This window comes from Balaenoptera musculus, chromosome 3 (genome assembly GCF_009873245.2).
Source record: "Balaenoptera musculus isolate JJ_BM4_2016_0621 chromosome 3, mBalMus1.pri.v3, whole genome shotgun sequence".
Classification (NCBI taxonomy): Eukaryota; Metazoa; Chordata; class Mammalia; order Artiodactyla; family Balaenopteridae; genus Balaenoptera; species Balaenoptera musculus.
Window position 1 is genome coordinate 167379530 of NC_045787.1, and position 27276 is coordinate 167406805.

A 27276-nucleotide genomic window follows, 5' to 3' on the forward strand; every position below is an offset into this window, starting at 1 on the left:
TGTCCTCGCTGGGCGGGGCTGGCGCTGGCCCCAGTGCCCCCTGTTTCCTGACCAAGCCCCGTCCGTCCCCTCCCACACGGCTCCAGCTGGCTGCCCACTCAGCCCTGCCCGGGGGCCCCGCACCTGTGGGCTCCGCGGTGGGTGTCTCTGTGCCTTCACTGGGACTCTCCGCTGGGTTCAGTGCCCGCAGCCCCATTTCTTTGCCTCCTGCCCTCTATAGGCCTGGAGGAGCGTCAGTAGCCAGGCCTGCCCCAGGCAGCTGGGAAATAAACCAGGCAGGAAAAGCAGCCAAGATGCTGTCCATACCCCTGGCCAAGGACCCCGCTCCCAGATGCCGCAAGACTCATCCCATCACCCACACGTCCCCCGCACGGCCACCTGCAAACTCACAGGCGATGATGACCCGAGAGCACATGCTGGTGGTCAGATGGCAGGATTAGCGCTTTCTGTCATGGCCCAGTTGATGCTCCCCACACAGGGGACTGTTAGCAGCCCCATTTTATGGAGGGGAAGGCTGAGGCACAGAGAAGTCAAGGAATCTGTCCAGAGTCACACAGCTGGCTGGTGGCCGAGCTGGGAAGGGAAGCCAGTGTTTGCTCACTGTCTGCCTACTGCCCACTGAGCCAAAGGCTCCCCCAGATGAGGGAGGGGTGTGTGTGTTATCAGCAAGAGCAGGAGGCATGAGCCTTGCAAGACCACACCTGCCCAAGGATGGCTGTGCTCCTTAGAGGGGCCAGTGATGGTACTCCTACAACTTAGGAGCAAAAAAGCCACCAGCCCAGTTCAAAAATGGGCAAAGGACTTGAATAGACATTTCCCTAAAGAAAACATACAGATGGGGCTTGCCTGGTGCCGCAGTGGTTAAGAATCTGCCTGCCAATGCAGGGGACACGGGTTCGAGCACTGTCCGGGAAGATTCCACATGCCGCGGAGCAACTAAGCCCGTACGCCACAACTACTGAGCCTGCCCTCTAGAGCCCGTGAGCCACAACTACTGAGCTCGCATGCCACAACTACTGAGGCCCACGCACCTAGAGCCCGTGCTCCGCAACAAGAGAAGCCTGCGCACCACAATGAAGAGCAGCCCCTGCTCGCTGCAGCTAGAGAAAGCCCGCACGCAGCAACGAAGACCCAACGCAGCCAAAAATAAATAAATAAATTTTTAAAAAAAGAAAGAAAACATACAGATGGCCAACAGGCACATGAACAGATGTCAACATCACTAATCATCAGGGAAATGCAAATCAAAACCACCTGTTAGAACGTCTATCATTAAGAAGACAAGAGATACTGGTGAGGACAGAAAGAAAACAGAACCCACGTGCACTGTTGGTGGGAATGTAAATTGGTGCAGCTGCCATGGAGAACAGTATGGTGGTTCCTCAAAAAATTAAAAATAGAACTACCATATCATCTGGCAATTTCACTCCTGGGTTTTTGTCTGAAGGAAACAAAATCACTATCTTGAAAAGACACCTGCACCCCCATGTTCACTCCAGCATCGTTTACAATAACCAAGACCTGGAAGCAACATAAGTGTCCCTCGACAAAACGGATAAAGAAGATGTGGTGTAGAAATACAATGCAATATTACTCAGCTATGAAAAAGAAGGAAATCCTGCCATTTGCAGCAATATGGATGGACACTGAGGACGTTACGCTCAGTGAAAAAACCCAGACACAGAAGGACCCATGCTGCGTGACTCCACTTCCACAAGGCATAGAAAACAAACTCACAGAAGCAGAGAGCAGAGTGATGGTCGCAAGGGCGGGGGAGGGGAAATAGGGGGCTGCCATTTAACATGTGTGAAGTTTCAGTTAGGCATGATGAACACATTCTAGAGCCCTGCTCTATGACCACTATAACTGGATTGAGTACTTAAAATTCTGTTTGGCGGCATATCGCAGGTTAGGCAAGAAAGAACTGGGCAGAGTGCAGGTGGCTTCCTCTGTGTGAAAAGCTGGAAATACAGACGGGAAGGGGAGCCTTGCTTTTATCCGAGTACCCCCATGGCTATGCAAAGAGTTAACTGCTGACCAAACTGAAATCATGACTTCTGGCTCCCTGGCAGCTACCCTGCATCCCCGGGGCGTAGGAACTCCAGGGCCCCTACCAGCTTCCACCGCTGCTCGGGGATGGCGCTGATGTCCACGGGGTGACGCTCCATCACGTTCAGGAACCGCACTTCCGGGACGGCGATGGCGCAGATCACGTGGATCCACCTGGGGGGGCGGAGCGAGTGGGGTCAGGGGTCACGGGCGCGCTCCGTCCCCTTGGGGTCATCTCACAATTGTGCGCACAGGCTGGCCAGGCCGACGGGACCTCTTCTGCTCCTGCCGGTCCTGCCCCCGCCCCGAATCGCCCCTCAGGACCCCCCGGGAGGAGAGGCCCTTCTAACCCACCTCCTGTCAGTCGTCATCTGCAGGGCGCCTCCCCGGAGGTTGCACAGGCAGCACTCCTACAGGGACCAGACAACAGCTAGGTGAGGGGTGTGCAGGGCGGGGCTGCCGGCCTGCTGCTCCGGGACCTGCTCCGTCCCCCGCCCGCGGTCCTTACATTTCAAACTAGCGGCCACAGGAAGCGATGGGCCGAGAGTGCTTCGGGCTCCACCCGAGACCCAGGGAGGTGAGGCCGCCAGCCCAAGGTCACCCTGCGGGATCGGGCGAGCCCGGGGCCCAGGACCGGCTCCCCCACGGGCCGCGCCGGCTTTCAGAGCACCACCCCAGCTGCAGGGGCGAGTTACCGCAGTCCAGGCGTGGGCCGCGCACCGGGAACACGTCCAGCCCTCGTTGACCAGCTCTGGGCGGATGCCGTAGCAACCTGGAAGACAGGGGCCAGCGCATCTGTCACCGAGGCTGCCCGCGGGCCGCACGGGGCCCCCCTGGTGGGGGGAAGGGCGGCTGCGGCATTGAGGATAATTGTGCTCACCAACCGCTCTACCTCAATCCGGGCCACTGCACACAGAGCCGGAGAAAGTCTGGAAGCTGACGCGGGGAAGGAGAGCTGGCCCCCAAGCGGGAGCCCTGCCGGGTCTGCAGACTCAGTCTGGCCCTCGCCTCCCACCCCAGTCTGGGAGGCTCGCCCAGGCTCTTCTGAGCTGAGAGAGAGGAAGGTGGCCGAGCAGTGGTGTGAGATGCAAAGTGGGCCTCGGGGAGCCCGGAGTTCAGAGCAGCAGAGCTGGGCCCAGAGTCCACTGTTTCCAAAAGGGCAGCCGGAGGCTCTGGGTTACCAAGGTGTTGGCTTTGGGATGTGGTCCGGGTTTACAGTCGTGGAGGGGGGATGGGGGGACGGGGTGTGGAGGAGGGGCAGAGGACCATGCCCCAGAGCCATGGCAGAAGGCACGGCCTGCCCCAGGACCCTGCCTCGCCCGGGGTCACTGCCCAGCCGTCCTGTGGGGACCCTCAGCCAGCTGGGGCTCGCTGCCCACCAAACAGGCTCTGCGGGCTAGAGGGGCCATTGGCCATTGCCGAGAGGTCCCTGGGGGAAGGACAAGGAGAAAGCAAGGCAGCAGGAAGGGGGCGCCCGGAAGGACAGCAAGGTACCCGAGAGCCCGCACCTGGCCCCCTGCTCCATCCCCTGGGGCCCTCAGCCAAGGTCAGGCCTGGGGGCGTCCCCCTCTGTCTGGTGCCAGGGCTCAAGGAAGATGCCTGTGCTGAGGATTCTGCCTCCCAAGGGCAATAAGGGAGGCTCCTCTCCCCCTGCATGGCTGGACCTCAGGCCCCTCGAGAGTGGCAGGGCGGTGGGCTCGGCTGCTGCCCACCCCCTCCCCCCCAACCCCGACCCCAGGGTGCCCGTCTGCCCGGGAGCACGTCTCACAGCTGGGCCCGGCTGGGCAGAGCAGATGGGCTCCCAGCCAAGAGACAGAGTGAGCTCCGGGCAGGCCTCTGCAGGGCGGGCGCCGGACAGAGATGTACACACGCAATATTAAGCGGCTCCAGGAAGCTTTCTCCCTGTCCTGGGAGCTTAATCTCACATTCGCTGCCCCCTCTCACCCAAAAAGGGGACAGACATCCATCTTCCTGTCTCAGGCTATGGTTGGGCCTTCAGGTTTTGGGGGAGGGTAGTCACCAATGGCAGAGATAAATCAGACCCCTGGACCGCTCTAGAATCTCAGCTCTACCATCAGTTCCAACTCTGGCCCCAGAGTGCGGAGTTTAAAAGCGTCACAGCCCCTGACGGGTACCTGATCTCCTGCTGCCTCCCAGGCCCTGGGCGGGGAGGGCAGGCCTTGGTGGAACCTCCCAGAAGGAGGCTGACCAGGCAGTCCTGCCTTGGCCAGGGGGAAGGGCAGGACACCTGCCCCCAAAGGTCAAGACCCCCAGCCCATGACGCCAGGTCCCGCTATAGGCCTGAAGCAGCAGCCAGAGGAAGGGGCTTCCCTGCCCCGCAGACGCGAGGGTGGCCGTCTCGGGAGGGTGAAGTGGGGCTGTGTGTGGCTGACCCCTCGGCTCTCCCCGCCCAGCACTCACTGGCATGGACCTGCAGGCAGCACTTAGCACAGGAGATCAGCAGGCTGGTCCCGTCGTCGCCGATGTAGGAATTGGCGGGGAGTGGCTCTGTGTTCTCCCCGCTGGAGGTGAAGCACATCTCGGGGATCAGCGGCCGTGTCTTCTGACCGCTTTTGGAAGGCGGTGTGGCCGAGGGGCCCTCCCCAAGGGAGCCCTGGGGAGTCTCCTTCTCGGTCTGTAGGGACTGCAGGAGGGGGGCCGCCATCAGTGGAGAGCCCAGCGTGTGGCGGGCGGGGACCCCTGACATCCTTGACTCTATCCTCCGCCCCTCCGTCCCCAAGCAGCACACCCCGGGCTGCTCTTTGCCACACTAGCACCCCTACCAGGACACCTGCAACTGCCCCACCATGGGTGTCCCTGACGTACCCTCCCAGCCCCCAACCCTGCTTCAGAAGCCCCCGAGAGATCCTCCCCAAAGGCAGTCAGACCCTGTCCCACCCACCCACAAGCCCTCCCACTTAAGGTTACTTGCAGACACAGCACAGACACTGCGCTGCTGCCCTCATCCCTCTCGCCCTCATCCCACTGCCCCTGGCTCGCTCTGCTCCGGCCAAGCGGGCCCCCTCACTGCTCCTCCCAAATGCTAGGCATGGTCCTGCCCCGGGGCCTTTGCATGTGCCGTTCCCACTGCCTGAGGCGCTCAGATCTCTGCTCACATAACCAGTGGTCCCCAGGCCTTCACTTGCTCTGTCTGTCCTCGTGGTCCTGACCATCACCTGATGCCGTGTTATCTGTGTATCTATGTGGGGCGTTCTCCCCACCTGTGACTCGCACACGCCCCATGACGGCTGTACCCCAGCCCCCCCAAATCCAATCAGATGAAGAGACTGTGATGAAAACATCCTGCCCATGGCACCGGGATCCAGCAACCCTGGGCCTGTCACAGGGTGGTGGGGCTCCCAGATGAGCCTCCCCAGCACCCAGAGTGACGGAAGGACTCTGACCGGCTCAGAGCATAAGGAAAGAGGCCACCAGAGACCACTGGCCTGATGCACTGTGTGTGTGTGGTGGTGGGGCCCTGGGGCGCCCCACCTGGCAACTTGGATTAGGGGACCGGCTGGTTTCCAAACAGGCAAAATGTCCAGCCACAGCCCTTCCCATGATATGGGACAAGCGAAGCCTGGTCCCCGACTCTGAGGGCTCCGGACTGCGGAAGCGGCAGCCCCGCAAGGCCCGCTGATACCGTGGACGTGATTAAGCTGAGTCACAATGCTTCACTTAGCAACCGGGATTAAGGAGATTCGCCTCTTAAGCCAGTGTTCCCAGCGCTGACTTCCAGCGGCGCTGAGGGGCGTGCCTGGAGAAGACGTCTGGACGTTTCGTCTTATTTGTTTCCATGACCAGATGTTGGCTCACTTAGGGACCACAGGTCCTGGCAGCTCTGAGTGGCGGGGCCCTCGAGATGGGTGTGCCGCCCTCAGCATGGGGCACAGAGCTTGGCTAGCTCAGCTAATACGTGGAAGATGCCAGGCACTAGGCTGGAAGCCGAGGACCCCAAAACAAGTGAGACCCGGCCCTGTCCTCCAAGGGCTGATAAACAGAGGGCAGGAGCAAGAGCAGAGGCGGGCGGGGGAAGCTGGGGGGCATGCCAGAGTCAGCTTGGGATAGCAGGTCCAAGAAGGCTTCCTGGAAGAGGTGGCAGCTGGGTGGAATCAAAGAGTGAACAGAAATCCATCTGGCAATGGAAAACAAAGCAATCCATCTGGGAGAGGCCCGGGTGGGTGTGTGGGAGATGCTGGGGGACAGCACGGAGCGTGCTATGTGTGCGTGGGGGGGCAGGTATCACAGGAGAGGATGGCTGTGGGGCATGTGGAGAGGCCGGGGGCCATGCGTGGCTGTGGTGAGGTGCTAACAGGAAGGGCAGGAGGCAGGCAGTGGTCAGGGCTGGGGGAGGGGGACACGGCAGGAAACAGGTTAAGAAGGAAACCGGGAGGACCTGGTGGTGGATGGTACAGGGCAGAGTGCGGGGAAAGGCCACGATCACAACTTGGAAACTCAGGACAGAGCTGGGGGCCGCGTGGCGCCAGGCCATGCGTGGGTCTTTGCCCAGCCCCAGCCCCCCACTGCCAGGCCCCGTTCACCACGCAGGCGCCTACCTGGACCCACCCCCGGGCCCCCTGCCTGCGCTGCCCCCTAAGCTGGGCTGAGGGCCTCTCAGAGGACAGCCATCTGAGATGTTTCCTTGCACTCTCATCCTCTCTGAGGCACGTTGATAAATTACCTACCAATGAAACGCAGACCCTGGGCTCTCTCCCCGCAGCCCTCACGGGGGCCTTCCGTCGGGCTCTCCACCGAGCCCACTGTGGCTCCAACAGCAAATGGGTTCTCGGTCCCCATCACCCTCCCTTCAGGGGGAAGGGATTCCCTTCAGGCAGAGCGAGCCCTGGCGCCATCGGGAGCAGGCGGACGCTGCCCGGCCCGGCATGGCCCGGGGGTCCCTCAGCACCAGCTCACCTGGCTGTACGGGTAGAAGAGGGTGCAGATGGCACAGTAGGGCTCCGTCAGGGCGGCCGCCGCGTTGAACTTCCTCTCGGCCTGGAAGCTGGCCGCCTTGTTCTTCCACTGCAGGGACAGCAAAGACCTCAAGGCCTCGGGGTCACCCACGTCCTCGTCCCCGGAGAAAGGGAAGGCTTCTGGAGTAAAGCGGGAGGGGGCGGAGCTTCAGCACCCGGGACCCCGCCCCACCCAGTGCGCGCTCGAGGGGATGGGTCCCCACTTCTCGGCCCGAGCCCCTCCGCAGGGAGGTGCCCTGGCCCCCGCCCCTCAGCTCAGGGCTGATCCCATCTGGGGACAGGAGACGGGATGGTCAGGCCTTGGCAGGTCAGGCACAGACTCCCCTGGGAGTCGGGCGGGGGCACTGTTGCCCCAATGTCCTGTAAGATGGAGGCCACTGACAGATGTCCCTCCCGTCACCTGTCACCAGGCGGGCCTCTGCCGGCCTCAACTCCCAGCTCACTGTCCCCAATCCCCCACATCCCATTCCTGCACTTCCTGAGGACACAGGGGTGCCATCTGCCCTGGCGTCAGCGTCAGCGGTCCCCAGGAACCTGCCCAAGGAGCGGGGTCCTCATCCCTGGGGCCCCAACCTTCCCAGCAGCTGGGCCAGCATGGCTGGTACCACAGCGGCCCCAGCTGTAAGGCCAGAGGCTGCCTCAATGCACGGGGACCCTGGGGCCGCATCTGATCTCCAGAGAGGCCCCTCCTGCTCCCAGAGCTCCAGCCCGAGACCCGCTTCTAGAACCCTCCGTGTCCTCGCCCTCAAATTAGTTTCAGAATCAAAGAAGCCACCCAGGCGCCTTTCACATTCCACGTGCGTCTTAAACGGAAGGCTGAAGCGGAAGATGATAAATGGGCTTAGCAGGATTTCTGCACATAAGACAGTCACTCCGACTCTCAGCCGAGTGTTAAACAGAAGCTTCTCCATCTCTGCCCCTCTAGCTCCAGTGCCACCGCCTCTTATTCCAACTTCTCCCAGGTGCATGCTGGGTTCAGGCAGGAAGGGTCACTTCTGTTGGGACTGGCCGCTCCCCAGCACGGCGCTGACTTTCCCTGAGGGCAGCTTGGCCGCAGGTCAGAGATCAGAGCCCGAGCATCGTGAGTCACAGGTGTCTGCGGGGTGACGGCCAAGGGGGAGGTTTCCTCTGTTCTCGAAGCAGCTTCTCCCGCTTCGGGGCCACGCAGCCCTGTCTCCAAGGACGGGTGCGGGGACCGCAGGGCCAGGACGTCTCTGCTGGAAACGGACTTGGAAATGGGCCAGTTCCAGGCCCCATGCTGCTCCGTGATCCTCTAACCCTGAGTCCATTTCTCAAGTCTCTCCCTGGGGGATGCGGCCAGCACCTCTACCATCGTTCGTGGCCGCCCTCTGGAAACGCTCTGCGCCAGGCATCCGACAGATCCCGAAGCTGTGAGAGGATGAGGTGTGGTCCTCGCTCACCTGGGGGGCCAGGAAGGAACACAAACGCACAAGGGCCACGGCAAGTGTGCTGGGGGTCGTGGGCAGGAGCCTCTGCTGACGGCATCTTCTCAGTTCTCACAGGATAAGGAGGGGGCAGAGGTTACCACGGAGACTGTGAAAGCATCGCACCAGGAGATCTGGGTGACAACTGGCCTCGGCATTCCTGGCATTCCCAGCACCCACCGTGTGCCCGGCACCAGGCCACACGCTTTACAGGCCTCAGCCCCGTGCACCTCCCTGGCAGGACCCCTTGAGGGGGCCAGAAGACCCCATTTTACAGATGGGAAAACTGAGTCACAGAAAGGCAAATGGCACCACGGTGCCCGGCTCTGGGCAGTGGGCTGGGGTGTGAGCCCAGGTGGCTGGGTGAGCCCAGGTGGCTGCACCTGCCCCTCAGAGGCCCCACTGGACATCTGAGGCCCTGGGCCCAGTAGAGCAAGCGCCCCCGGGGAAATGGAGCAAACAAGCACAGGGCAGAGGCCTGGGGACAGCCGGGCCTGACCTCGGGAGCTGTGGGCTGGGCAGGGGGCACCTCGGCCCCACGGCATTTGGGGAGAGGGTCTGAGGCTGTGCCGGGGCTGGGTCTGCAGGCCCGACCTCGGCTGGGGGTGGTGGAAGTGAGCAGGCCGGGCGGGTGGCAGAGGAAGACAGGGCAGGGGCACAGCAGAGCCAGGGGCACCCTTGCTCACCCTCGTCACTTGAGGCCTCCTGCTTGACCACAGACAGTGGGGACCGGGTGGGTGGCCGGCCCAGAGGGTGGCGCCGGCTCTTCTTGATCTCCATCTTCAACTTGGAAAAGGTCGACGGAGCCTACAATGGCACAGGAGGCCTCTGTGGGAGCAGCTCTGGGGCCAGAAGCAAAGGCGGTGGAGCCCAGCTCAGAGGGACCCCAGTGTCCTCAGTTGGGGGCAAAAGACCCCAGGAAGGGGGCAGCCAAGACCCACAGTGGTTTCTTTTTTTTTAATATTCATTTGTTTATTTGGCTGTGCCGGGTCCTCGTTGTGGCATGTGGGATCTAGTTCCCTGACCCGGGATCAAACCCGGGTCCCCTGCATTGGGAGCACAGAGTCTTAACCACTGGACCGCCAGGGAAGTCCCCCCACGGTGGTTTCTAAACCACGTATGTGCTGCTGGCCTCCGGGACAGGATCCACAGGGGCCGTTTGGGACGAGCGGGGCCGTGGCCAGCACGTGGGGCAGGGGGACCCCCGGCCCCAGGGACCCTCGCCGGCACCCACTGCCCCCTACCTGCACCTCGCCGACTCCGCTCTCCTCCTCGGGCCCCGTCAGCTCCATGGGGGCCGCCTGCTCCTTCCAGGTGGGGCCCTTCTGGGCAAAGTGCTCAGAGGCCTGCTGGCAGGACACGCGGCCCTTGTCGCCTGCCGCCGGGCCGGGCCGCGGCACCACGAACAGCATGGGGATGATGGGGCGCGGCTTCACCTCTGGCTCCTCGCTGGGCGCTTCAGGGGGCACCACGTTGAGGGGCGGCGGCGGGGGGTTCTCCTCGGCGGCCTCAGGGCCGGTGGCCGGTGCCGGGATCTCCAGCAGGGGCACCTCCTCGGTGGGGAACTGGGTGGGCGGGGGCGGCGGCAGCTGGGGCATGAGCGGGTGGTGGAGGTGCGGAGGGCCATAGCTCTTCTTCTTCCGGTCGCTCTTGGCCTTGGCCGGCCGCAGCTTGCCCCTCCCGTCCTCTGTGGGGACAGAAGAGAGATGAGTCAGAGGCGGGGGCCGGGGCACCCCAGGGGCCAGTGGCCAGGCACCCCCTTCGAGCGCCCGAGCCCGAGCGGGAGCCGGCTGCACTAGTTGAGGGCCCCCTCTGGCCCAGAGAGGCCTTCCCCCAAGGAACCCGGGCTTCAGGCAGTTGTCACTGCTGCCAGGTCCCCGTGCCAGGCGGCCGAGCCCTGAAGCAGCAGCACCCTGGCCTCAGAGTCCTGCACACGCTCAGAGCGCCTTCTGGAGTGAGCACGGAGCGCCGAGGCGAGCTGTTCCAAAGCAGCTGGGAAGAGACCGGCTCTGAACATCCTTCCTGAGGGGAGGGGGGAGGAGGCGGGATGCATTTTCTTTTCATGGGTCTGAGTTTCCTTTATTTCTACAGTAAACGCACACGGTTTGTGGAATTTTTAAAAAGCAAAACCTTAAACAACAAACCATGAACAAGTGGTTCTACTTGTGTGAAACAGAAGTGCCAGATGGGCCTGCAGGGCCCGGAAGACGCGAGGGCCGGCGCTGGGGGGTTTCCTGACAGGTGACGGGGGTGGGGAGGGAGGCGGACAGGGTGCATTTTAATTCAGGACCACAGTGGGCGGGCAGCTCATCAAATAAACTGAGACGGGCGGTGTGGCTGGAGGGGGTCACGGCCCCCAAAGACGCCCACATTGCAGCCCCGGGACCTGTGCATGCGGAGCCTGACATGGCAGCAGGGATCCTGTAGATGAGCTTGAGCTGAGGATCCCGAGGCGGACCCCACGTACTAACAGGGATCCTTAAAAGCAGGGGATCCAGCTGGGGCCAGGGGAGCCGTGACTACGGAAGAAGCCAGAGAGATGCTGCGCGGCTGGCTGTGAGGATGCAGGAGGGGCCGCGAGCCAGGGATGCGGCGCCTCTCGAAGCTGGAAAAGGCGGGGAATGATTCTCCCCTGGAGCCTCCAGAGGAGCCAGCCCTGCCCACGCCTGGATTTTAGTCCAGTGGGACCCATGTCGGACTCCTGACCCCTAGAAATGTCGCAGAATAAGACTGTTGCTTTCAGCCACTGGGTCTGTGGTCACATCACACAGCCACTGGGGATGCATGTGGGCGGGGGCCTCCACGAGGCCTGCTGTGCTCAGGGCGAGGTGTGCACGGCCTCAGGGATGCCCACCCACAAGGACCAGCAGCCCAGAGCACAGCCTTCGGGCCTTGCCTGCCCACCTGGAGAATGGGCACACGAGCTCAGGCCCTCACTGCCTGTCCCGGGTCCCCACAGGCTCAGGACGTCACATGAGGTGTGACAGCAGCTGATACCCGGGGACGAACTGGTCATCCTACTGATGGTACCCGTGAACCATTGGTTCCAGTGCGTCACAGTCTGGGTCTCTGAGGGCCAGGAAAGTAAGAACAACTCGCGGAAAAGCAGTGGTCCCTCTCCCGGCTAAACCTGTTATAACGTGACACGTGACAGGGTCTGATGGGCCCCACGGCATCCACATTTACCACTTGCTATAAAAACCTGTCCGTGGGCTTCCCTGGTGGCGCGGTGGTTGAGAATCTGCCTGCCAATGCAGGGGATACGGGTTCGAGCCCTGGTCTGGGAAGATCCCACATGCCACGGAGCAGCTGGGCCCGTGAGCCACAACTACTGAGCCTGTGCGTCTGGAGCCTGTGCTCCGTGACAAGAGAGGCCGCGACAGTGAGAGGCCCGCGCACCGCGATGAAGAGTGGCCCCCGCTTGCCGCAACTAGAGAAAGCCCTCGCACAGAAACGAAGACCCAACACGGCCATAAATAAATAAATAAATTAAAAAAAAAAAAAAACCTGTCCATGTTTCACCCCCGTCCCTCAGCCAAAGGTGACGACACAGGTGGGAACGATGCTCCCAAGGGCAAGGCCATCACTTAGTCCTTGACCGGCCCTGACCCGGGAAGGGGTCAAGCAAGGGCCCTCCCTCCCTTCCTCCAGGCAGACCCCCGGCCCTGAGCGCTAGGAGGGAGCCGACTCCCACCCGCGGCCCCCACTGGGTGAGCTGCAGAGGCTTGAGCCAGCCTGGCCTTTGTGGAGGTGCCCCCTGGCCGCTGCTCCCTGCAGCCCGCAGGGTCCTGAGCAGGCAGCCGAGCTTTTCAAGAGAGGCTCAGAGGAGGGAGCGCCTGCCAGCGCCCCGCACGTCCTCTGGCCCTGAGCCTTCCGAGGGCAAGGGCGCAGTCAGGATGCCTCCTGTGCCTTTGCCCACCTGGAGGAGCCCAGCACGCTCCCCAGGACCCCCCAACTGCCAGCACCCCAGGAACAGTTATCCGGCCAAGGAAAGGAAACGGGCATTCCGCAGACAAAGCTGCTTCTCCCCTACAGATGCGGGACTTGGATGGTCCTGGCCACTAAAGGTCACCTCCCTGTCCCAGGAGACGTGGGAGAGGGGAGATGGGGGGGGCATTGAAAGGTGGGGGGCAGTTGGGGGGCGGGGAGAAGTGTGGGAGAAACACTGCTCATAAGGTTTGGTGACAGCAGCCCAGCCCCAGGAGGTGACCAAGGGCCCAGGAGATCAGGCTCTTTCCTGCCGCTTCTACTGATTTACAGAAATGGCGCTGAGGCAGCCCAGAGCCCCGTTCTGACACGGCAGCAGGGACTTCCGGAGAAACGGCTTTGTTCTCTACGGAAGTCCACTCTGCCCTCCTCCCTGACAGCGCGGCCACCCGAATGGAAGCCCAGCGACGGCCTCCCGGGCCTCAGGACAGCAGAGCCTGCGAGCCGCCCCGGCTCCAGATGCTGCTGGGAAAGCACACGTCCCCGGCTCCCTCCTCACGGCCACTAGGCCAGCCTGGGAAGCTGACGGCGGCGCACCCAGAGGACCCTGTTAGGGGACAAACCAAGGGCACTAGGGACGCTGGGGGGCCCGGGCCCTGTCTGTCCTCACGCCGTGGGGACCACCGCAGGCCTAGGGCAGGCAGGCCGCACTTGGAAAGCCCCTTGGTGGGCCCGCCTGAAGGAGCCTCGAAATGGAGCTGGAACGGTGGTGGCTCAGACCCGAGCCGGGCCCCTCCCCAGCACACAAGGCCTCTCACCGCCCCGGCGTGCAAGGGGGCGCAGAATGGCAGGGACCCCCTCTGCCCCAGCAGGGTTGCTGAGGCCCGTCTGGCACTTGTTTTTTTGCGGGGAGGCACAGCCAAGAATCCCCCCACTGCCGATGGATGTTACAGCCGCGCCAGCTTCCGGGGCCCCCATGCCTCCTCTCCCACCAAAGTTCTCCCAGGGGAGAGCAGGGGGCGCAGGGCTGCTGCCTGGCTTAGGGACCCTGCGCTGCCTGGCCCAGCCCGCCCGCGTCCCTCCTGAGCGGAGCCCAGGCCAGGGGACTGTGGCGTGCGTGTCAATGCCCCGCCCAGCCTGCTCCTCACCGCTGGGTGCAGCCGTCCCGGGGTCTTGTCCTAAAGCCGTCAAAAAAGGCGCGTGAGGGAAGCGGAAGTGACCCAGGACGGCTGCACACCCCTCCCCGGCCCTTGGGCGGGTTCCTGCTGGCGGCCTGCTCCGCCCTGCGGGGGGACCACGTGCTCTGGGACCTGCCCTCCTGGGGCCCCGCCGCTGCCCCTGCCGCCCCCAGCTCCAGAGCTGCGAGAAGGGACAGTGGCCGTGCTTGGCCAGAGCTGGCCAGGGCCAGGCAGGAGGAGGGAGCCCCTGCGGTCCCAGCAAGCCAGGTGGACGCGGGCTGCCTTCCCGCCGGGACCAGGGCTTGCTGTGCCGGAGGCTGCTGGTCCCATCCTGGGCCAGGCCACGCGGCAGCTGCCCTTGCAGAGCCCCGGCAGCCAGCCCGGCCCCCTCCTGCCCCTGTAGAGTCCAGGCTCCTCCACCCTGCCCGCCTCCGCCTGCTCCACTCAGTCAGGGGGCTTCCTACGTGAGCGGCGGCGGCGAGCACACGCCCTCCCGACGCAGACGTAAAACACAACGCCCCATCCTCGCGCCCCAACGCTCCTCACGCTCACAGCTTTGAGGGACATCAAGCTGGCGTTAAAGGAAGTCTAGAAACCACTTTAACATCTTCCACTTGTTCCCCGGACGTGTTTGCTGTCACCCCCGACTGTGGGCACGTATTTATCTGGTGCATTCAGAGCCATCTCCCTCCAAGGGCTCGAGGGACAGCCCCCGACTGGGGCGCGTGGCTCCCGGCTGTGGCAGCCTCCTTCTGTCCCCCGAAGGGACGCCTTCCTCTCTAGAGGGGCTGGTGTTCCAGGAGATGTCCCAACACCCCAACCCCTCCTTCTTGGGAACCAGGCTCTGGAGTGGAACACGGACGGGGTGTCTGGAAAAAGGAAGCGGCCAGCCCTGAGCAGAGACGCCTCCCTGGGAGGGTCCCCGCTCTGCCTGGGGTCCACAGCCACGTGACACTGAGCCCACCACAGAGCAGGGAGCCTGCAGCCCTTCTGGAGAAGCCCTGGGGGTCCTGGGCTGAGGCCCTGGGAGGGGGACAGAGTGGCTGCAGATGCCAGGAAGGAGGGCACACATCCTGCAGGGTTTGGTCTACAGCAGCATGTTTTACTCTCAACGGACACAGAAACCACCCCCACCCCGCCCCGTTTAGGTAACAATCTGCTTAGAAGAGGGAAAACCGGAGAGGAACCGGGCCTTCGCCGTGCGTGAGCCTGAGGCCAGCTCTTGGGATCCCGAGACACCGAGGCACAGTGTCCCTGTGACGGGGCCGGGTCCAAGCAGGAGGTGACGGGGCATGGGGGGTGCGGCTGTCTCTATAAACAGTCGATGGGTTTAGGCGAAGGTTCATTTTAACTTAATTCAATTAATGAGAAAAGAGCCATCACTCCTTTGCTAAGCAGTTGGGTAAACAGTGCGTCTGCTCTTGCTGGCCGCCCTGCACCCAGCCTCAGGCGGCGGCCCCTTGCGCCTGCTCGAGAGGGAGGAGAGATGCCCGTGGTCGCAACGCATCCTTCCCACCCTGCCCAGGAGGGGTCCCGCTGAAACCCTTGTCTCTCGGGACCCTCTGAACTGGTCGGCCCAGGAGCCCCCGCCCTGGCTGGCCCCCGACGGGCTGACTCCACCCCTGGAAAAAGCCGCTTCGGGCTGAAGCCAAGACCCTTGGGACGGGCGTCCTCCCACAGGCCCCGAGTGGGGTGTGCGTCCTCTCCTTTTACCCTCCAACATCCCCACTGGCCTGCCGAGGCGGCGTCCAGGGCCCGGGTCCCCAGATTTCAACCTGGACTCTTGATTTCCACCTGCTTTTTCTCCCACTTAACCCCGCCCCCGTGAGAGCACCGATGCCCCCTGGCAACTTTGCAAGGTGCCACCTGGGGCGGCCCGGGTGCAGAGCCCAGCCTGCTCCTGCCCCGCCCACGCAGCCCACCCTGGGGGCAGGGCGGTCACCACCCCAGTCCTTGCCAGTCACAGCAGGGACACCCGCCGAGTCTCCCAACTCCTTGGGCCAGAACCCCAACCTAGCCATGTCAACGACTGTCCTAACCTCCCTACAGCTCAGCTCCACAGCCTCTGGAGTCACATGCAAACGCTTCACCTGCTGATGCGACTCGGGGCCCTGGATCCCGGAGCCCACGGCAGAAGGTCCATCATTCACCCACCGCAGCCCACGCTCCGACTCGCCCCACGGAACTGGGGCCCGGAGCACTCACGACACAGGCACAGAGCTGGAAGAACCACGTGCCCCTCCCAGCTGCAGACCACCCGCTCCGAGGGAGCCCCTTTTGGTTTTGGCACGTTTACTCTTGTTACAGGCTAAACTGTGTCCCCCAGATTCTTATGTGGAAGTCCTAACCCCGGGGCCTCAGGATGCAGCCGCATTTGGAAACAGTCATCGCTAATGTCATGAGTTAATAAGATGAGGTCATTAGGGTGGGCCCTCATCCAATGTGACCAGTGTCCTTCTGAAAGGCGAAATGCAGACAGACTGGCACACAGGGAGAGGCCGTACGAGCGTGAAGGTGGCCTACGAGCCAAGGAGAGAAGCCTGGAACAGACCACCCCCCTCGCGGTCTCAGAAAGAACCAGCCTTGCCCACACCCTGACCTCGGACTTCCTGCCTCCAGACCGAGAGACAACGAACCTCGGTTCCTGAAGCCGTGTGTCGGGTACTTTGTCACACGGCAGCCCCAGCAGACTCGGATGCTTCCCTAAACAGTCCAGTGTCTGCCTGGCGTGTTTTCTGAACTTTAAGTAAACAGGACATGGGGCGTGGGTGCCCGTGTGACATTCGGGGCTGCATGTGAGGGTCGCCCCGGGGAAGAGCAGTGGCCTTCACTGAAGCCCAGGACACTGTCCTTGCTCCTGCCTGCAAGCCGCTGGCCGGTCACGTAGCCCTGATCTCTCCTGACCCCTCTTCCTCGGGCCTTGCTCTCTCCAGCTGCATCGAAATCAACATCCCCCAAGGCCGCTGGCCAGCACCTCTGCAGGGAGTCCCCCTAACACGTGCAGCCCCGTTTACGTTACAGCTCCTCTTGTCTTTCAAAAACGTCTCTTAATTTTCTCCATAAAGGTCTTTTATCTTCTGTTAGATCAGTTCCAGCCTGCATCACCCTCTGGATGCTTTCATTATAGGTAGGATTTTCTTCAAAACCATGTGTTCTGTGAACGCCCGTATGACAAGTGTGGTGCGGCTCTGTGTGTCCAGCCCGTTTCTGGCAACTCCGCCAGCTCCCTGCGTCACCAGGCCTCAGCCTCTGGGTCCATTTCCACGGGGTGATCGTGCCTGCGCACAGACTGTGCCGACGCACACCCCCTCCCCGCCCCCGGCCGCCTGTGTCTTGCCTCCCCGGACTGTCCAAGACCCTCCCGTGTGGAGCGGGCTGTTGCGTGATGCCCACCGGGCAAGTGGCATGCCAGGCTGTCTGGGACAGGCCAGCACGCAATTTACCCAGGAAACTTTCCAGTCTTCCCTGCCTCCAGCTGCTGGGGGCCCCCCGCAGGGACACTCCCCCGTCCAGCCCGTGGGAACATCAGGGGCATGCGCCTGCCCCTCTCGGTGCCTGGTGGACAGTCACCTCGAATGCCACATCATCTGTGACACCAGCCACGAGCACCCCGGGGAGGGCCTGACCCCAAGCCAGGCAGAGCTGTGCTGGCTCACCTGCTCCAAGACATGGTCCCGAAGAGGAACCCTCCAGCGACCTACGGCCTGTGATGGGGGTCTGCGGCACTGCTGCCTGGCCATCTGCCACCAGCCCCCCAGCCCCGTCCGGCCCCTCCTTTACACCTGGGGGGCAGCTGCTAGGTGCAAACATGTGAGCAGCTGAAGCTGCAAATTAGGAAAATGAAGCCAGCCGTGGAAAAGAAAGAGGAGCACCATAAAACACGGGAGTGGGGAACGTTCAAACGCTCATGGAATGATATTCCGTGACTAACGGGCCCCAGGCAGTGTAAAGGGTACTGTTCTGAGACACGCCCACCACGGTGCCCAGATACATTTTTTGGTTCAACGCCAGCCTGCAGGTGGGGCATCCCCACCGCAGGCACGTCCAGCATCAGGCTGCAAACAGCAGGCCATCCCCTTTCCCAACCGAGCAGAGAACACCTCTGTTACGGACTCAGTGTCTGTGTCCCCCCAAGTTCATGCTGAGCCCCACCCCTCAGCGGGCTGGTTGGGAGGTGACTGGGTCACGAGGGTGGGGCCCTGGCGAAGGATCAGTGACCTTAGAGGCCAGAGGGCTCACTGGCTCTCTCTTCCCCCTGAGGACACAGTGACAGAGGGTCACATGCAAACCGGGAGGTGGACCCTCGCCAGCACCAGGCCACACCAGCACCCTGATCTCCCAGCCTCCAGCGCCGAGGAATAAAGCCTGTTGTTTCAAGCTGCCCACCTGTGGATTCTGTTTCAGCAGCTGGATGGACTGGGACAGCCCCTCTTCAGTTTCTGGGAGAAGAGGGACTTTTCACAGCACTCCCAGAATGCACGTTTTTAGAAGACGCCCTCCCTGCCCACAAGGCACATGGATCGGATTCTGAAAGCGCGGGGCCTGGCCAGCACAGGCACCAAGCAGGACTGACCTTCAGAGCCCTCGGCCTCCCGGCCCTGCGGCAGCGGCTGGGATTCCTCCTCCTCCTCCTCGGGGTCGGCCTCTGGTGTGGCCTCCTCCTTCATGCCGCCACCGGTCTCCTCCAGGAGGGCCGTCCCAGCTGCCCCCTCGCCAGGAGACTTGGGGTCGTCCGGCTTGGGCTTCTTGGGCTGGCTCCGCTTCCGGTGAGACCTGGAGAGGGAGGCTCATCAGACGGGAGGCGAAACTACGGAGGGGAGAAGCCCTGGTCTGTGCGCCCTGTCCAGCAGACAGAGCCCCCCAGGAGGCCCGGGGAAGCGGGGGCCCTGGGTGGGGTTGGCTCCTGGGGGCAGGGGCGGTGGAGGGAGAGAGGCCTGGGGGAGGGGAGGGGATGGCAAGGGGGGTGTCAAGCGCGTGCCGATGGCAGCTGGAGATGGGATGGCGGGACGGATGGGCTCCAGGAGCCTCTGTGTGGTGGGGCGGGAGACACGGGGAGCGTGGGCTCAGATGGAAACAGCAGCTCGTGGAAAATGCCTGCGCGACAGACAAAAGGTGCACTTACGACAGCCCCGGCCTCCTGGTCTGCTCTCTCTTCCTCTCTAGACTTGGTTTCCTCTCCTCCTCAGTCTTTTTCCAGTGTCTGTTTTCTTTCAGACTAATTTGTCTAGAACGTAAACGTCAGGGGGTTTTTCTCTAGGACTCGTGTTAACTCCCTAGACGCTTCGCCGCAGGGCCTCGCGGGGCCCCGGGCTCTCCCTGCATCCTCTCCACCTGCAGGAGCTCCGAGCCCAGAGCCCGCGGCGGCCCCTTCTCTAAGCTGCACCCCGGCCCCCCTCACCTCCTGCCCACGCCGGCCTCCAGGGCGGGGCCCCGGGCTCAGGGGCTGCGACAGTCCCCGGACGGGATGGAGGGCGGTCCTCGGGCCCCAAGTGAGAATCCCAGCTGAGGCTGAGCTGTGGCTTCTTAGTGAAAACGAGGGTGAATTGGGGTTAAAAAGGAAGAAAGGAAAGCGACAAAGGGAGGGGGGCTGCAGGTTAGTGGCCAGGGCACCCCTGCCAGGTCCTGGGGGGACATCCCTGCCGGTTCCTGGAAACTTTCCCGGGAGGGGACAGTGCAGCTTTGAGACCTCAGGAGGTGTGTGACTGGCCCGGGAGCTGATGCAGGGGCCAGGGCGGTGGAGAGGCTCAGCCGTGGGCAGGGGGCACCAGGACAGCCACAGGCTCCGGGTCTCACAGCCGAGGGGGTGTTTTGGAGAGAGCTGTTGGCGCTGGCCACGGCTTCCCTCCCCCAGGGAGCTCTCCATGTGGCCCCAGTGGGGTCAGACACCAAGACCTTATAGGAGACCCTACAGGGTCCCTGGCAGCCACACCTCCAAGGACCAAGCGCTCACCAAGGGGAAGCAGGGCTGTCTGACTGGGGACGGGTGGGCAGGGAGGCCCCGAGGGCTCCAGATGCCAGGACCCCCATCTCCTCCCAGGGGCGTCTGCAGCAGGACGCTGGGGCCTCACGGCTTCCTTGCTGCCTCCCTGCCCGACGCCGCTGGCCCCTGGGGTGCCTCCTTCTAACTGTCCCCTGACGCTAACCGCTAACCACTGCCGGTCCCTTGCTGCTCAGCTGCCTAACTCGAGGGCCCCTGCCTCTGTGCCCTGAGCCCAGGCAATGCCTGGCACACGACAAGCCCTACGTGATGTCTGCAGCATGAACCACCCTGATGACCAAAGGTGGAAAGCAGGGAGCATTCCGGGGAGGGCGCGTCATGGGCAGAGGCATGGCATCACACACAGCATGGCGTGCAAGGGCGCACTGCGAGGGGGAGGGGTGGAGGAGGACAGGCGGGCGGGGACGGGGCGGGGGAGTCGGCAACAGATGGGGGCGGGAGGGGGCACGAAAGACTCAGGCCTCCCCGGGTACACCCTCCACACCGAGCGAGTTGGGGAAACGCCGGGTGCAGCCCCGAAGCGGACACAGGTGGGAAGCTCCGGGCTTCTCCCCAGCTGTCATCCGGAGGCTTCTCTCGGGGTCTGGGAATGCTGCAGGGCCGGGTGCCCACAAGCGAACCCCCATGCTGGCCCCAGCACGCAGCAGAGGGGCACCCTCCTACCGCCAACTCACCTGGCCTCGGTTTCCTGCAGCTGCCCCGCTCCTCACCCCCTCCGCGGCCCTCCCCCCACCCCCACCAACCCGGAACTGGCCCAGAGGCCACTTCTGCCCCTGCCCGCCTCAGGGTCCCCAGAGAGCCCAGGTCTTCCTCGGCCCCCGACACACCAGTGGGCTCAGAGCTCTGCCCCCAGCACCAAACCCCCAGCAGCCACCGGGCCGCACTAACGCAGGGACCCCCCCCCCCCGCCCCGAACGGGTGGAACTAGGTGCAGAGACGTAGGCGAAGGGACAGGCCCTACTGCAGAGGGGAAAGCGAGGTGAACGTCGGCATGCAAAGGAGAATCTGTTTTGTGAGAACATAAGCTGGGAAATAACACCAGGGGAATCTGGGGTTGACTTGCTGACAGCTGTGGGGAGCTGTGCGCACACCCTAATCGCAGTCTGGCCGTTATAGCATCCCCTGGGCCCACTCCCCAGATGCGATGCCTTCCCCTTTTTGAGCCATTTCTTCTTGTATTGACTTCCTTGTGTCTCCTCACGCTGCTGCTGTTTTTTGGTTCTGGCTTCTCTGCTGAGTTGCCAGCACAGACACTTACGCTGTGGCCATCCTGCCCACCTCAACCCCTCCCGGCTTCTCTCCCATTTTCGTTGTGGTGAGATTCTATATTACATTTTTCTGATCCTGTAAATATAGTTCATCCGTGAGCAACAGAGCTGCTCGCACTGCATTCTTTGTTCGCTCCTTCTGGAGTCAGTAACTGGTCCCCTCTTAGACGCTTAGCTTTCTTGGTTATCTCCAAGATCTTGGTGTGGCCTCCTAGGCAGGGGTCACGTGCTCCTCAATGACACCCCGAGGCCCTCCTCTTATCTTGAGACTGCCTTGGACTCTCCTGAGTTGGATCTGGTTTCCTTGACCCCATGTCTTCCTTGGTTGATGCCCTTGTTTAGCTGGAGCACATCCTCCAGCAGCTTTCTCAGAAAGGAGGGGGAACCTGGGACTTTGCTTGTCTAAAAAGATCTTTATTCCCTTCCCATACGAAGTTGGTAATTTGGCTGGGTATTTCTGGGCTGAAATGATTGCTCTCCTGACCTTTAAGACCCTTTTCCTTTGCCTATTAGCTTGTAGCATCATGATCGCCAAGCCCAGTGCTGTTTGGGCCCCTCACTCTTTACGTTGACCTGTTTGTTTGTTCCAGAGGCTTTGCAATCTTCTGTTTAACCTGAGTTGTGAAAAGTCTGCATTCTAGATTTCCTCAAGCTGGCTCCCAACCCACCTCTTACCTTCCTTTGCTCTCTTTTACATTTTTTTTTTTTAGTCGCGTTGGGTCTTCATTGCTGTGCATGGGCTCCCTCTAGTTGCAGCGAGCGGGGGCCACTCCTCGCCACGGTGCGCGGGCCTCTCACCGCGGCGGCCCCCCTCGTTGCGGAGCACAGGCTCCAGGCATGTGGGCCTCAGCAGTTGTGGCTTGCAGGCTCCAGGGCACAGGCTCAGTAGTGGTGGCACACAAGGCACAGCCTCAACAGTTGTGGCTCAGCTGCTCCGTGGCATGTGGGATCCTCCCGGACCAGGGCTCGAACCCGTGTCCCCTGCATTGGCAGGCAGACTCCCAACCACTGCGCCACCAGCAAAGTCCTTTGCTCTCTTTTAAATGTCCAAGAGCCATCTCTTTCCTAAAAGCCTTTTTGTTTATACAGCAGATTCTTCCATAAATGCCAAGTCACCTGCCCTCTCGGAGAAGTTAGTTTTCTTCTGCTCACTGAATGGCCTCTCCTGTGGGGTCCCGGTTTTCTTTTTTTTGTTTGAGACTCTTTCACATTGAGTTTCCTCAAGGGTTTAGGGACCCCTGGCTGTGATGTACAAGGGACTAAGATGTTTGTTGGTAGCTGTGTGTGAGCAGGGCTCCTAGAAGGGGAGCGGGCAGGTGGGAGCCCTGTCACTTCACGGGGGACCCCCGATATCACGTGTGGCTCTGTTCTGTTGGGCCACTCTGACCCGGCCCCGCGGTTGGGGATATGTGAGGCTGGCAGGTCCGATCTCACCAGCAGTAGGGCCAGCGTCTTCTGCTGGGGGATGGGGTGGAGGAGGAGGCCCTGAGCCCAGCGATGCCTCCAGCACACCGCGGTCCCCGCCCCAGCAGGCGCCCGTGCCTGAGTCCCAGGCCTTGTGGCGTGAACCAGCCCGCTCCCCGTCTGCAGGTCCACGGACTCGAGTTTTCTCTGTGCTGCAGAGTCAGGTGTCACTTGCCCATCTTTTCCTTCCTTCAGAGTCTGCCGAGGCTGCTCACCCCCCTCCTCTTCCCTGTCCCTGCTTTACAGTCGTTCTCGTGGCGTTTCAGAGGAGGGTGGACACAAACGTGCACTTTACCTGCCAGGCTTAACAGGATGTCACTTGGTGAAGATGATAAGAATCAAGTATTGGTACTGAGTCCAAATCCCTACACTGATACTTCCAAGATGGGAGCAGGTGTCCTTGGACCTCAGGTGGCAGGAGAGGCAGAGTGAGGGGGCTCACTGAGGGGCCCAGGGCACACAGCCCCCTTGGGCATCCCAAGGCGGGGCTGTTGCCCAGAACTTCTGACTCCCCGGGGGGCACTTGGGGCTTCCTGGCCAGGAGTCGCAGCCCCTTCCTCCAGCGTTCCCTGCCCCACAGCGAGTAGGTGTGGCGTTCAGTGGGTTTTCTGGTGAAGTCACAGGGACCACAAGCTCCTGGGGCTGCAGGGGCTGGCAGGCCCCACAGTCACGGCCCCTTCTGGGCGGTCAGGAGCTGCACTGGGGGAAAGGGCTCAGGAGCGCGGCAGGGTCAGGGTGGCTGGAAGGAGTGGGTCGGAGGCACAGTCGTGTACAGCCTGGCCGGGGCATCAGGCACAGGGGGAGAGGGGAGACCAGACTGGCTCCTCGCGGGTCTGGGGGCAGCAGAGGGGGCAGGGATGTGCTCCCTGGCTCCTTGTTTCCGTGGTGACAGAGGACGGGAGGTGGAGAGGTAGTGGGCGGGAGCTGCTGGGCTGGGCGAGCAGGGCTAGCGGGCTCTAGCCTCCTGCGTGGGCAGCTGGAGGTCCCGCCAGGGGGAGAAGCAGAAGCTGGGGAGGGACGGGGCCCCGTGGGTCCGGAGAGGAGCACGCTTCCCCTCCCCCACTTCCCTCCAAGCCCGGCTGCGCAGATGCTCTGCACAGGGTGCGTGTGAGTGTCCAGCAGAGCACACACCTGCTGGAACACGTGGGCAACGCGGAGCATTCCTTGAAGCTCTCCTTGGAAATAATCAGGAGCCGAGAAGAAAACACAGTCTGCATATGGAGGAAGGCTGCTCAGGCAGGCAGGAGCAGGGGAGGGGAGCAAGGCGAAGATGCCAGCTGGGCTGGGGTCCCACCTGGCGGCGACGGCGAGGGGGCCACACGGCACGGACAAGAAGGTCACAGGTTACGGGCCCTGTTTGGCACGGGGCGGGGTCAGTTCACCTGACAAGATTTAGGCGTGGAAGGTAAATCCACAGGAGGGCGCCATTTTCTCCCAAAGGAGCCAACACCTGCCTCTCCTCTGAGGTGACATCTGGGGCGGGGTGCAGGGGGCCGTCAGGAAGGCTGGGCCCTCGAGGGGCGGGGGCCTGGCTGAGCCCGTCTGAGTGAGGACCAAGGAATGGATGCAGCATCCCAAAGGAGAAGGCAAGGCTGCACAGGGATGGGGGCGCGGGAGGGTGCCCACAGCAGGCAGACGAGGAGCCCACCCCAATGCCAAGCCCTCGGGAAGGGACACTGGGGGATGTCTGGGGACATCTGTGGTCGTCTCGCTGGGGGGCTGCTCCTGGCATCAAGTGGGCGGGGGTGGGGCTGCTGCTCAACCCCGCCCAGTGCCTGGGACAGCCGCCCACGGAGGATGTCAGCAGTGCCGAGGGGAGACCCTGGGCTAGGGACAGAGCCAGATTTGCCCCCATCCCCTATCCGGCCGAGGCAAGGATGCTAGGGTGGTGCCGCCCCTGCCCCCAAACCAACTCTCCAACAGGGGAGGCTCAGGGGAGCCGGCAGCCCTGGAGACCAGGCACAGCTGGCCACGTGGCCAGGAAAGAAAGTCACAAGGGACTCCTGAGGGCCACTGCCACTGGGGGTGGGGTGGGGGCAGCGGCTTCCAGCTTGGCATTGAGCCTCCAAATGTGAGTCCCCAATCAGCCTCTTAAGAGAAAGCTCCCCCAACCAGTGACTTTTTAAAAAGGTGGGGGAATCAGCCTTATTTTACATACTAAAGGCTTTAAAGAAAATTGCATCCTTGGGAACACGACTTAATTTGTTATTCAGTCCCAGGTCGGCACACAGGGAGGGGAGGTGGGAGAGAGGGACGTTCCAGAAAGGACGTGTGCTGTGCAACATGACGAGGGGACAGGGAGGGGGTACGGGGCTCTTTGTGCACAGAAGGTTCCGGCCAAGGCCCGGCGGCCAGGTCCCTCCTCTGGGCAGGCTCCTCTGACAGCCTCTAATCCCGATCCATCCTGGAATGAGGCCCCAGTCCTTGGCAGTCACTCTGTTGACCAATTAGTCTGAGCCATCACCAATCAACCATTATGCAAATGCCGGATCCGGCCTGGGAGCCAGCCAGCTCACTCCGCTCCCTCCCTCGGGAAAGACCGGGAAAGAGCGGGAGCTGCAGCAGACCAGCCTCACCAAGAAGATGCTTTTCGTGAGGAACACACAGGAGAGCGGAGAGTCAAAAGGAGAGACAACAAAAGAAATCAGAAAAGAGAGACACCTTCACGTAGGCTGTCAGGAGCAGATGGGAAAGCATCCCGGAGCTGAGAGAACGTTCTCAGAGAGGGGCCTCAGGTGGGGAAAACACGCAGGTGAGGGCGCGTAGAAAGGAGAACAGGCCCAGCGGGGAGAAGGTTCTGGGCTGGGCGTGACCGCTTGGCCAGGATGATTTTTCCCAGTTCCTGCAGAGCGCTGGGGTGCCACCAAGGATGCACTGGCCAAGGCCCCACCCCTCAGGGACCAGGTCCTGGGGGAGGCGCCATCCTTGACCAATGGGGACAAGACCCGCCAGCAGTGACCAAGGGCTACAGATGGAAACCTCACCCGAGGCCCAGATCCGACTGCAGCCTGTTTGTGCCGCCCACAAGCTAAGCATGATGTTTACAAGCTAAGCATGATGTTTACAAGCTAAGCATGATGGTTCAAAAGTTAAAAGAATAATAATATTTTGTGGCATGTGAAAATGATATGAAATTCCCACTCCAGTGTCCATAGATAAAGTTTTATTGAGACTCGCCTCGCTCATTGTTTACGGAATGTCTTACTGTCCAGGGCGAACGCCGTGGAGCCAAGTGGTCAAGGGAGAGCCCGCTGAGCCCTTGAAGCCCTAACACCAATACGAGGATGCTCTGGGCCGCCCCGCCCGCTCCAGCTATACCCCAGGCCCGGCGAGGACCTGTCGACCGTTCCTTGGGCACCAAGAAGGAATCTGTCTGAACCCTGTCCACAGACAGCTCAGGCCCCGAGAGCCTGGACGTTTCCCAGAGAAAGAGCACGATGGAGTCGGACGCTTCCAAGGCCGCACGGCACTGCCCCTCACTCCCCAGCTTCGCCACCCACATCCCTGTGGCCTCGGCACAGACGCCAAGAGGGGGCGGCCACTTTGCCCTCTCCTTCCTCGCCGGACACCAGGCAGCGGCCGGGCAGGGACCATGCTGGGTGGAAGGTGGGCCGGGAGGGGGACCTCTGAGATGGAATGGGGTGGCAGAGGGCGTCTGGGGGACAGGTCTCTGTAGTCACCTCTGTGTCCGCGGATTCAAGCAACACGTTATCCGAGGCACCAGAACAAGCATCTACAGACGCAAAGGGGCAGGGGCGTGGCTCTCATGGAGGGAGCTCGGGGCCTGTGCCCCACGGCTCCTGCCATAGCTCAGAGTCAAGAAGGGCCACATGGTCCCGGCGCAGAAACGGGGCTCTCGCACCGGGGAGAGTGGGATAGTGAGCCGGAAGCCTGAGAGGCACGGTGTGTGGGGTCCCGAGAGGGCAAAAAGGGCCCACCTCCCAGGAGCTGGCAGACAAGGAGCGGGTGGGAGCCTGAGTCCCCTGACAACACAGGCAGCGACGGCGGTGAGTCCCCAACAGCCCGCGGAGGAAGTCAGGCCCGAGAAACACTCTGCCTCTGAAAGAGGGAGAAATGGAGGAGGGGGAGAGGGAAGGGGAGAAGGAAGGAGGAAGAGGAGGGGGAGGGGGAGGAGGAGGAGAGAGGAGAGGAGAGGGGGTGGGGGGACAGCCTGCAGCCCCCGCCAGCGGGGAGCAGTGGGCCGGGGTCGCTGGGCGACTCACCTGCGGAGGAGCTTGGCCTTGAGCGAGGCCCGGGAGGCGCTCCAGGTGCTCAGCTCGGGGCTGCTCAGGGCCGTGGGCCGCGTGTGGTCCAGCACCGTGAGGTCCTTGCCCTGCTTCCACAGCTCGTAGCGCTCCGGCTGCAGGATGCGCACAAAGACGTCCATGGAGATCTTGACCATGTCCTTCCGGCATGTGCACTGCGTGCGGGCAGGAGAGAGACCACTGAGCCCGCGGGCCAGTCACCCCACACCACGCGGGGCACCTCGAGCCTACCCCATCCTCCCTAGAAATTCCCTCACGAGACAGGAAAGGGGGTCTTCTCATCCCGACGCGGGGGAAGGGGAGGCTGCTGCATCCCCCCAGTGGGAGCCTCTGGCCTTCCCCACGGAGTCGCACCCCCCCAACCTGCACGTGGTCCACCACGGTGCCCCCAGCCGCTCAGGAGCCGAGGCCACATGCCCTGAGCTTCGGCCGCCTCGAGTCAGTTCAAACCAAAATCTCCCTCCTGTCAGACACGCGCACCCCCGACCAGGTAAAATGCATGTGGAATGTCTTATAACAGCGGTAATTCCAAAGGTTAGTTAGGAAGAGGGAAAAAGCTGTCAGCCCCCAAAGAGCAAACAAGGAAACAAATGTGATCTGGAGAAGGTGCTCCCCTGCCCCCGTGTCCCTGCCTTGGGCTTCGGGAGAGGAGGCTGGGGACCCAGGAGACTAAGCACCTGGCCCCAGGGCGGCCGGAACTCGCCTCAAG

The 27276-nt window shown here is 62.3% G+C and overlaps 1 protein-coding gene across 5 annotated transcripts in view; it reads right to left on the bottom strand.

The window, feature by feature from the left end:
- KDM4B (lysine demethylase 4B) overlaps positions 1 to 27276 on the bottom strand; it is a 141054-nt gene that overhangs the window by 6554 nt on the left and 107224 nt on the right. Inside the window, exons 10-19 of one of the 5 annotated variants that reach the window (XM_036846838.1) lie at positions 26526 to 26722; positions 18695 to 18796; positions 18146 to 18345; positions 9712 to 10154; positions 9154 to 9274; positions 6964 to 7142; positions 4471 to 4693; positions 2745 to 2821; positions 2404 to 2459; positions 2115 to 2223 (exon numbers count right to left, since the gene is read on the bottom strand). In XM_036846838.1, the coding sequence (XP_036702733.1) occupies positions 2115 to 2223; positions 2404 to 2459; positions 2745 to 2821; positions 4471 to 4693; positions 6964 to 7142; positions 9154 to 9274; positions 9712 to 10154; positions 18146 to 18345; positions 18695 to 18796; positions 26526 to 26722 (1707 nt within the window). The other 4 variants (XM_036846843.1, XM_036846839.1, XM_036846841.1 and 1 more) reach the window with 4 other exon arrangements.